The following is an 11,062-nucleotide window of genomic DNA, read 5'->3' on the forward strand; positions in this document are numbered from 1 at the left end:
AGCACGTGATGAATGCAAATTAGATTACAATGTTTCGGAGAAGTTTGGATCAATATGTAAATAGTAGGGGTATGGAGGGCTATGGTCCAGGAGCAGATCAATGGGAGTAGGCAGTTTAAATAGTTACAGCATAGCCTAGATGGGCTGAAGGGCCGGTGTCTGTACTGTACCTCTTGATGACTCCATGTATTCTCGAGAAAAAGCTGCTCACAAGATGGTTCACAAAATGTAGGTTGGAGAACAATCTCACATTCCTTGCAGTAAAAGGCAAGAACAAAGTCATTGGAGTTGTCCAATTCCACAGTCCTCACTCTCTCCTTATTTGAAGTGACTCCTCCATTTCCTGAAGCCATTCCCAGGCAAAGTGCACATGACCCTGGGAAATCACTCTTCCCATGGGAAGGCAGGACCTCCATCTGGGATTGAGTGATATGGGAATGTTGCACCATCAATAACTCTCGGAGACGTGAGGTGAGATAGAGGCTTTTATTCGCTGGAAGAGAGCAGTCAGCAACAAGAGACCACCATACAACATCCTGGAGACTGAGGGAGAAGCCGTGCCTCCAATCTCCTTTAAACAGGGGTCTGTGGGAGGAGCCACAGGAGCAGTCAGCAGAGGGTCTTGTCCAGACAGGTATATGTAGTTCACCACAGGGAAACAATGACAACATCAGCTGACGAAGGAGCAAAGATGAAGCCGACGTGTTGGACAGGGGAGGGGCGTGAGGAGACTGAGCACAATGTCCACAGACTCACAGAGAAGGTGAAGGAATAGGAATTCACAGGGGAGGGGCGTGAGGAGACTGAGTACAATGTCCATAGACACATAGGGAAGGTGAAGGAATGGGAATTCACCCAGTGGGATGTAGGGTCTGGAGGTCCGCAACATTCCCTGGTGGACAATGTGACAGAATTTTCCCGGCGGAAAGTCCCGTCATGTTTCCTGTTCGTGGACGATTGTAGTGTAAACAGGAAGGGCTCTTTTTGTGAGTTAATGTGTCCGCCCTGGGTGGAGTCGCTGAATCTGGACGAATAGTAAAATCGGAATGAATGCAGTCTCATTGTAAAATTCCTTATCGGTTCCTGCTTTACTTTGATCATCCTGACCAAGTTCGCTCACGGATCGGTCACGAGAGAAACTGGAAGAGATCAAGCAGGCAGAGATCAATGTGATGATTTTATTAACCCGTTTCAGCCAGATAGCTAATGGTCTGTCTCCCTGGTCTTTGTCAGGAATCTGAGCACGTTGAGGAACAAATTGTGTAACTACAACCTCCCTCAGGGCTGTGTAGACTGTATAAACATCCTGCTCTTCAGCATGGTGCAAACTGGTAAATCATCGATCATCAACACATTCCTCTTGGCTCTGGATCCACAAAGAACGACCACAACCTGTGTCCCGACAGGAGATAATCCCACGTCTCTCACACCACAGGTACACACACTGCTGTCAATTTAATATCAACACACAGGTGGTATATGTTGCTCTATTCACTGTGAATTCACCGTTCTTTATGTGTCTCCCCGATGTGCACATCAGAGGCAATGAGAGGTCACCTCACTCCAGTCTTTTGTTGGAAAACACTCGGGAGGTCCCGAGGTGGGGAAAGGTGTATTTAAACAGAGTCCCTGATATCAGTGAACAATTTTCTGGGGAGTTAAGAGGGGAAGGGAGGCAAAAGAAATTTTTAGTGAATTAGCCCGAGGTCAGTGGTTGGGAAAATGCTAGACTCCATTGATTAGGATATGGTTTCTATACACTTGGAGGCACATGACCAAATAGGCCAAAGTCAGCATGGTTTCCTGAAGGGGAAATTTTACCTGAAAACTCTGTTGGAATTCTTTGATAAATAGCAGGCTGGAAAGACAAAGCAGAGTCAGTGGATTTTGTTCACGTGGATTTTCAGAAGGCCTTTGACAAGGAGCCACAGATGAAACTGCTAAACAAGTTACTAGCCCAGGGTATTACAGGAGAGTTACTAGCACAGATAGAAGATTGGCTGACTGGCAGGAGGCAAAGAGCAGGAAGAGATGGGGCTTATCCTGGCTGTCTATGGGTGACTAATGGTGTTACACAGGGATCGATATTGGAACTGTTTTTTATTCACATTATATGCCAAAGATTTGGAAGATGGAATTGATGGCTTTGTGGCCAGTTTTATGGATGATATGATGATAGGATGAAGATATGTAGTTTTGAGGAAGCAGGGAATCTGCAGAAGAACTGAGACAGTTTGGGAGAATGGGTGTATGAAGTGGCATTTGCAATTTCCAGTCCTTCAGAACCAATCTAGAATCTTGAGTTTCTTCAAAGATGACTACTGATTCCTCCACAGTCTCTTCAGGAACCCCTTTCAGAGCCTGGGCTGCAGTTCATCAGGTTTCAGTGACTTATCTACATTCAAACCTTTCCACTTCCCATCACCTTCTCCTTACTAACAGCAACTACACTCACTGCTAGTCCCCGACTCTCTTGTGTCGTCCACAGTGAAAACTGATGTAAAATACAGATACAGTTCACCTGCCATTTCTGTGTCCCCCATTACTACCTCTCCTGCATTATTTTCCAGCAGTCTGATATCCACTCTTGCCTCTCTTTGGCTCTGTATATTTGAAAAAATCTGTTGGTATAATTTGTATATTCTTGTATAGCTTATCCTCAAATTTCATCTTTACTCTCCTTACAGCTTTTTCAGATGCCTTCTGTTAGTTTTTGAAATATTCCCAATCCTCTAACTTCCCTCTAGTTTTTGCTGCATTATATGCTCTCTCTTTGGATTTTCTGTTTTTTACTTTCCTTGTCAGTCCTGGTTATCTCATTACACCCCACCCACCTTGAGAATGCTTCTTCCACTCTGGGATGAATCTATCCTGCACCTTTTGAATTGCTTCTAGAAATTTCATCCATTGCATTTCTGCTAGTGTCTCCTTCCAAACAACTTTAGCCAGCTCCCCTCTCATCCCTCTGCAAATTCCCTTTATTCCACTGTAATCTCCATACATCATTTTCTTGTATTTTTCCTCCGAAACCTCAGGGTGAATTCAATCATATTATGAACCCTGCTTCCAAAGGTTTCTTTACCTCAAACTCCCAAACCAAATCCAGTTTATTTCACAACACCTAATCCAGAATGGCCTTTTCCCGAAAGGGAGAAACCACAAATCCCTCAGGCTGAGAAGATTCCCTGTTCCTTTCTCCATGGTTACTGTCTGATATGCTGACTATTCTCCACATTTCTGCTCTCTCACCCCAAGGCTGTCTTTATTAATTTGATTTTCTCGGTGAACTGGGATATTGCAGTTTCTTTTCTTTTTAGTAATTTTATCCAGAAAAAAAAAACAAGATTTACAGAGTGCAATGCATAGTACCATCTCAACATAAGGTGTGTACATTCATATATTGTAATAAAACTGATCAAAATGTTATAGCATATCACATAAACGTATACCACTGTGTAATCAAAAATTTAAAGATAGGTCTTACATCATAAAAGAAATTTTTTATATATAAAAAAGTCAACCCCCTACCAACTACCAAAGAAAAAAGCTGATGGATGATAATGGATAATTAGAAAAGAAAATAAATTCGCTTAAGAAGGGAAGATAGAAATATACATAAAAGTCTGTGCACTGTTAAGCTTTATAAATAGGAAAAGTAATTTAGGAAGGGTCCCCAGATATCATAAAAAGATTATCTTGAATTTAAAAGTGAGCAGCAGATCTTCTCTAAATTTAAATAAGACATAATAAAGACGTAACCATTGAAGATGTGTAGGGGGGTAGACTCCTTCCATTTAAGCAAGATTGCTCTTTTTGCTAAAAGAGTGGTAAAAACTAAAACCTGTAGGTTATGAATATTTAAAGTTATATCTTCATCTGCAATAATACCAAACAAGGCAGTAAGAGGATTTGGGTCAAATTGGACCCTAAAAAGTTGTGAGAAGGTATGGAATACTTCCCGCCAAAACTTTTCAATTTTAGGGCAAAACCAAAACATATGAATTAAGAGGCATCAGCAGAGTTGCATTTAGTACAAAGTGGAGAAACGTTCAGATAAAAACTGGACAGCTTCTGTTTAGAAATGTGAGCTCTATGAACCACTTTAAATTGTAGAAGAGAATGATGAGCACAGAAAGATGATTTATTAACCCGTTTAAGAATTTTATTCCATCTTCAGAAATCTGACGACTTAGTTCATCCTCCCAAGCTTTTATTATTTTATCTAAAAGGTCTTGTCTAGAATCAATCAACAAGTTAAAGATACCAGTAATAGAGCCATTAACAAAAGGTTTTGAATTTAAAAGATTGTCCAGTAAATTTTTATCAGAACCTATAGGAAAAGTAATTGGAAACATAAGAAATCTCTAATTTGAAAGTATCTGTAAAAATGTGTTATTGGCAATGCAAATTTAGTTGACAATTGGTCAAATTAAGCAAAAGACCCTGAGATAAACAGGTCCTAAAAACACTTAATACCTAGTTCATCCCAATCCTTAAAGACTTTGTCAGTCATGGAAGGGATAAAAAAAAAAATTAAGGAGAATGGGAGATGGTAATGAAAAATTCGCTAACCCAAAAAATTTTCTAGATATAGACCAGATCCTTAAACTTTGCTTAACAATGATATTATCTGTTGTTTTATTTGCTGAAAAAGAGGAGTATAATCCAAGAAGAGAGACAACAGAAGAATATTTACAGAATTAACTTCTAAGGAGACCCATAATGGGCAATCTTTACGATAAATATAATAGAACCAAAAAGTAATATTCCTTATGTTGGCAGCCCAGTAGTAAAACCTAAAATTGGGTAGGGCTAATCCACCCATCTCTTTGTTTCTTTGTAGGTAAACTTTACTTAAATGAGCTTGTTTATTATTCCAAATATAAAATGTTAAAATTGAATCTAAAGAATCAAAGTTGGTCTTAGGATTAAAAATAGGTAAAGCCTGAAAAAGATATAAAAATTTAGGAAGAATCTTCATTTTAATTTAATTAATTCAGCCAGTTAGGGATAAAGAAAGAGACTATTTAGAAAGCATCTTTTTTACATAATTCAATAAAGGGTTTAAGTTTTCTTTAAATAAATTCTTGTAGCTTTTAGTAATTGCTACACCGAGATATGTAAATTGACTTGTAACAACTTGGAACGGAAATTTGACATTTGATGACATTAGGTCATTTAAAGGAGATGGCTCTCTTTTATGTAAATTCAGCTTATATCCTGAAAAATAACTAAACTGGGAAATTAAAGAAAGAACCGAAGGTAAAGAAGTTTCAGTGTTGGAGATAAAAAGTAAAATATCATCAGCGTATAATGAAATTTTATGAGTCATACCTTCCCTTAGTATACCAGAAATGTCCTTAGATTCTCGAAATGCTATTGCTAAAGGTTCTATAGCTAAAGCAAAAAGTAAAGGACTAAGAGGGCAACCTTGTCTAGTTCCTCGCTGTAATTTAAAGGGCTTAGAAATTTGAGAGTTAGTAATAACCTGAGTGGTAGGAGACATGTAAATTAATTTAACCCAACCAATAAAATTAGGCCCAAAATTAAACTTTTCTAAGGTCTTAAAAAGATAATTCCACTCAATCCTATCAAAGGCTTTTTCTGCATCTAAGGATAATACACACTCTGATATTTTTTTGGATGGTGAATATATCACATTCAATAACTGACATATATTAAAATGTGAGTAACAATTTTTAATACATCCTGTTTGGTCATGTGATATAATAGATGGTAGAATATTTTCAAGTCTTCGAGCTAAGATTTTTGATAAAATTTTTGCATCAATATTTAATAAAGAAATTGTATAAACATCATTCAGCTGGATTTTTTTAAGAATAAGAGAAATACAAGCTTCATAAAAAGATTGAGGGGGGTTACCTGATTTAAAGGACTCTGATAAAACAGAGGATAAATAAGGTGTAAGTAATGTAGTGAAAGTTTTATAAAACTCCCCAGGAAAACCATCAGGTCCTGGAGTCTTACCAGAATGAAAAGCACGTATAGCCTCAGCCACTTCTGCATTAGAAATCAACTGGTCTAACTGTATCAGGCTATCAGCAGACAATGTATGAATGTTGATATTACTGAAAAAAGCATTCAAATAGATATCATATGAAGAAGAGTCAGACTGATACAACTTAAGGTAAAAGTCTTTAAATACTTCATTAATTTCAGAATGGTCGGATATCTTAGTACCATTATCTTTAAAAATTCCTGTGATTTGACAATTAACTGTAAAAGATTTTAAGCGATTGGCTAATAAACTACCTGTTCTATCCACATGAATGTAAAATTGAGTTTTATCTTTCAACAGCTGTCTTCAATTGGGTAAGTCAGCAGAAGATTATACTTGGATTGGATTTCAATCCGCTTATTATATATACTTGGATCTGGAGATAGGGCATACTTTCAATCAAGATCTTTTAATATCGCTGCTAAGTCAGACTTTTCTTTGTCAGCTATCTTCTTTATATAGGTAGAGTGTCCATGAATATATGCTTTAAAAGTATCCCAGACAATAGTATCAGCAGTATCTCCTTTAAAATTTTCTTTAAAGAAAAAAGTAATATGATTTTCCTAAAAGTTTAGAAATTTTTTATCCGATAACAATGATAAGTTGAAATGCCAACTTCTATTTGATACAGAATAAACAGGTAATCTTAAAGCCAGAAGCATAGGTGCATGATCAGACAAAGCAATCTCCTTATAATCACAGGATCGTACCAGTGGAAGCAAGTTTCTATCTATAAAAAATGTAGTCAATCCAAGAGTACATATGATGAACCTGAGAGAAATATGAATATTCCTTTTCTTGGGGGTGTAAAAGACGTCACACGTCGAGAATACCACATTGAAATAGAAAAGATTTAAAAAGTGGGACTAATTTATTAGTGACAGGGGTGTGCTGTCTTTACGACAGTTATTTAGTTTATAATATTTTCGCTTAGTAATTCATTCAATAGTATTTTCTAGTTAGAATTAGAAGTGTTTAAAGTGTATTCATTGCATGTAAAATATATCGGCATGCGATGACGTCACATCCAGTTTCGCCGCGTCTTGTGGGAAAACACCGGTTTGAAATTAGCGCAAGGGTGGGGGCTTTCCACGAGGCTCACCTGAGCACAAGCAGTTTTGCAGGCATGAGAAATCACAGTGAGAGCAACGCTGTAAGTTAATAGATAATCGATATATTGAACTAAGATATTAATGCTGATCCTGTTAGAGGTAACGACGGTAGATAATGTTTATGCTTTCGTTAGTTAAAGAGTCGCGGATAGTTTGCATGGAAGTGTATTTAAAGTAGTCAATGGAGCAGGTAAACTCTCCCTGTATACTGCACCTTAGTGTAATGTAGTTATAGTCACCTTTGCAAGTATTTACACTTGAAATGTGATATTAAGGAAGGAACAAATACTGTATCAATCTTGTATTGTTTTATCAACAGTTTTCACCATATGTTAATGTGAAGAGTGAACAGTAAATGGTTAATCTTACTGCGATCTGGTTTGCATTGGCTGTGGTTTATCCGGACGTTAAATTCGGCGTTTCGTTACACCCGAAGGAGAACGTGACAGTGAAAAAGCGGCATTATCAGGTGTTTCAAGTGCTGCAATGTCAGCTCAATCCAGCATCAAGTCGACGCCGCCCAGCGACAAGGGCAGTAAACCGACATCAAGTAAGCCCACCCGGGCGTTATCAGGTGTTCCAAGTGCTGCAATGTCAGCTCGATCCGGGATCAAGTCGATGGCGCCCAGCGACAAGGGCAGTAGAACGACATCAAGTAAGTCCGCACAGGCAAGAGCCAAGGCAGAAGCCGCCAAGGTGCGACTGCATTACGCCAGACAAGAAGCAGTTTTGAAAATGAAACTGGCCACCAGAGAAGCCGAAATCCAGAAAGAAAGGGCCGCCAGAGAAGCCGAAATCCAGAAAGAAAGGGCCGCCAGAGAAGCCGAAATCCAGAAAGAAAGGGCCGCCAGGGAAGCCGAAAGGGCCGCCAGAGAAGCCGAAATCCAGAAGGAAAAGGCCGCCAGACAAAGGAAAGCGGCCGCCCGAGAAGCCGAAACCCAGTTGGAAATGGCAAAAATATCGACAGAGTTGCAAGTGCTGCAGCTAGAAAGAGAAGAAGCTGCTGCCATGGCGGAAGCAAAGTACATAGAAGAAGCTGAAGGGTCGCGTGATCTGACCGCAGCAAGATCTACTTTAGAAAGGACCAGACTGGAACGCACAAGCGACTATGTACAATATCAAATAGACAGGCAGGCTCGTCTCCCCTCTCCATACGTATTCGATAACTTCCCCAGCTACGAGGAACCTCAGAGAGTCACGATTGCATCACATCCATACGAGGAAGGAAATTTACCCTCACGGCTCCGTGATGAAGTCAAGAATGAAAGAACCGACAACGCTCCTTCACCCCCACAACAGGACGGCGGGGAGGGAGAGGTTCACTCCAGGACAACAATTGTCAGCTCGAACTGTACAGAAGTTTGCGGTCAAACTCAGTCAAGCCGTTCTTGTTCCGAGATCTGCCTCACTGAGGTGTACCCTAAAGAAGCACAACAAGACATTACCAAGCGTAAAGTAACCGACGAGACGCTAGGTCAGTCAGTTTTCGTTCAAACCGAGCACGGAAACAAACTTGCACAATCAGCTCAAGATACCATTTCTTTAAAACCCAAAGACACCAAGGTCTTCAGAGATGAAGCAAATAATGGGGTTGCCCCATTGCCAATCAGAGAACCACGCCAGCGCTCACCAGATAACAAAGAGCAGGCAGTCAAACGGTTCACGTCCTTACGGAAAACCTGGAAAAGGAAACCTGAGATACAGCAACGCACCCGATTGGCCCACGAGGTACTGTGCACCCTAATGGCAGAGGTCACAGCCATTATAAACGCACAATCATTCCTACCTGTGTCTTCTGACCCAGAAAACCCCTTTATACTTTCGCCATCAACGCTCCTTACGCAGAAGGCAGGAGCACCTCCTCCACCAGGAGACTTCTCAGACAAGGATTTGTACACAAAGCAATGGAGACAAGTCCAGGCTCTGGCAAATCAGTTCTGGCCTCGCTGGAGACAAAAATATCTACCTTTGTTGCAACAGAGACAAAAGTGGACAGAACCCCGAAGGAATCTTCAAGTTGAAGACTTAGTCCTGCTCAGGGGCAAGCAAGTCGCTCGCAACAGCTGGCCAACGGCCAGAATCACTGTTACATTCCCTATCGAGGATGGACATGTCAGGAAGATCGAATTGAAGACTACCGACCAAGGCGATGTGAAAATTTACCAAGGGCCAGTTACAGAAGTTATTCTACTTCTACCCAATGACTGATTAAGAGACTAAGTTTTGTACTCTGCTCATTGTGACCTTACGAAGGTCAAGCGGGGAGTGTGCTGTCTTTACGACAGTTATTTAGTTTATAATATTTTCGCTTAGTAATTCATTCAATAGTATTTTCTAGTTAGAATTAGAAGTGTTTAAAGTGTATTCATTGCATGTAAAATATATCGGCATGCGATGACGTCACATCCAGTTTCGCCGCGTCTTGTGGGAAAACACCGGTTTGAAATTAGCGCGAGGGTGGGGGCTTTCCACGAGGCTCACCTGAGCACAAGCAGTTTTGCAGGCATGAGAAATCACAGTGAGAGCAACGCTGTAAGTTAATAGATAATCGATATATTGAACTAAGATATTAATGCTGATCCTGTTAGAGGTAACGACGGTAGATAATGCTTACGCTTTCGTTAGTTAAAGAGTCGCGGATAGTTTGCATGGAAGTGTATTTAAAGTAGTCAATGGAGCAGGTAAACTCTCCCTGTATACTGCACCTTAGTGTAATGTAGTTATAGTCACCTTTGCAAGTATTTACACTTGAAATGTGATATTAAGGAAGGAACAAATACTGTATCAATCTTGTATTGTTTTATCAACAGTTTTCACCATATGTTAATGTGAAGAGTGAACAGTAAATGGTTAATCTTACTGCGATCTGGTTTGCATTGGCTGTGGTTTATCCGGACGTTAAATTCGGCGTTTCGTTACACCCGAAGGAGAACGTGACAAGGGGTTTTACTTGAAGAGCGGTCTAGTATAGGGTCAAGCCAAAAATTAAAATCTCCACCCATCACTGAGGAGTACCGAATCAAAACAGGCAAAAAAGAGAAAAGACGTTCAAAGAACAAGGAGTCATCTGAATTTGGAGCATATACATTTGCAAATACCATTAGTTTATTCTCAAGACTACCTGAAACAATAACAAAGTGCCCATTTGTATCAGAAATTACATTATGTTGAATAAAGGATACATTCTGATCAAACAGGATAGAGATGCCTCTTGATCTGGATTTGAACAGTGAGTGAAAATGTATACCCTTCCATCCTTTAAAAGAATGTGAAACGTCATCTTTACGAATATAGGTTTCTTGGAGAAAGATTATATGAGTTTTAAGTTTGCTGATATAAGAGAAAATCTTATTTTGTTTAACAGGGTTATTTAGACTGTTCACATTAAAGCTGAGTATATTGATAAAAGAATCCATCAAGTATCCTTTAGTAATGTATAAAAGGTAATCACAGACATGTAGATAGTGAATAAATAAAACAGTAAAAACATCCAATCAGTTTTCTGGAAGAACCCATTTCCCTCCTCCCTCCCTCCAAAGAGAGAAATCAGCCAAGGGAGGCTGAAGACTAAATCTAGCGTTCGCAACCCAAAACTCCGGTGGCTCCAGAAAATATATATGTATAGCTGAATAAACGATTGTAAATATATATATGAAAACAAAATATCAAAGTAAATAAGTTCGCTCTTAACAAAAAAAACATGGGAAATATAATTGTTAGTCTCGGTAAAAAGGAAAGACAATAAAATCAAATATTAGTAGAAGCCAATAAGGAAAACAACATATACTTGCGGGTGCGAAAAAAGGAGTAAAGAAACAGATTAAAAAATAAAAAGTAACATTAGAGAACCCGTGTAATGACCAAAAAGAGAAGATGGATGCGGTCTACCTGCATATTTTGCATAGTTTGAAAGATAACAAGGTGCCAATTA

General features: G+C 39.3%; 1 protein-coding gene across 2 annotated transcripts; it reads left to right on the top strand.

The window, feature by feature from the left end:
* Positions 1 to 6,977: 6,977 nt before the first annotated feature.
* LOC132396022 (uncharacterized) lies at positions 6,978 to 10,024 on the top strand. Of its 2 annotated transcripts, XR_009512838.1 has the most exons (3): positions 6,978 to 7,172; positions 7,451 to 9,663; positions 9,942 to 10,024. XR_009512838.1 is itself a non-coding variant. In XM_059973365.1 (2 exons), the coding sequence occupies exon 2, from the start codon at positions 7,618 to 7,620 to the stop codon at positions 9,337 to 9,339; it is 1,722 nt and encodes a 573-aa protein (XP_059829348.1). In that variant the 5' UTR covers positions 6,978 to 7,172; positions 7,451 to 7,617; the 3' UTR covers positions 9,340 to 10,017. The 2 variants fall into 2 exon arrangements, 1 of the variants encoding a protein (XP_059829348.1); XM_059973365.1 differs by having other exon boundaries at positions 7,451 to 10,017.
* The last annotated feature ends 1,038 nt before the right edge of the window (positions 10,025 to 11,062 follow it).

The sequence above is a fragment of the Hypanus sabinus genome, chromosome 1 (genome assembly GCF_030144855.1).
Source record: "Hypanus sabinus isolate sHypSab1 chromosome 1, sHypSab1.hap1, whole genome shotgun sequence".
Lineage (NCBI taxonomy): Eukaryota > Metazoa > Chordata > Chondrichthyes > Myliobatiformes > Dasyatidae > Hypanus > Hypanus sabinus.

What these genes read in the sequence shown, in the direction of transcription:
- LOC132396022 (XM_059973365.1), top strand. Translation starts at nt 7,618, where the DNA reads ATGTCAGCTCAATCCAGCATCAAGTCGACGCCGCCCAGCGACAAGGGC.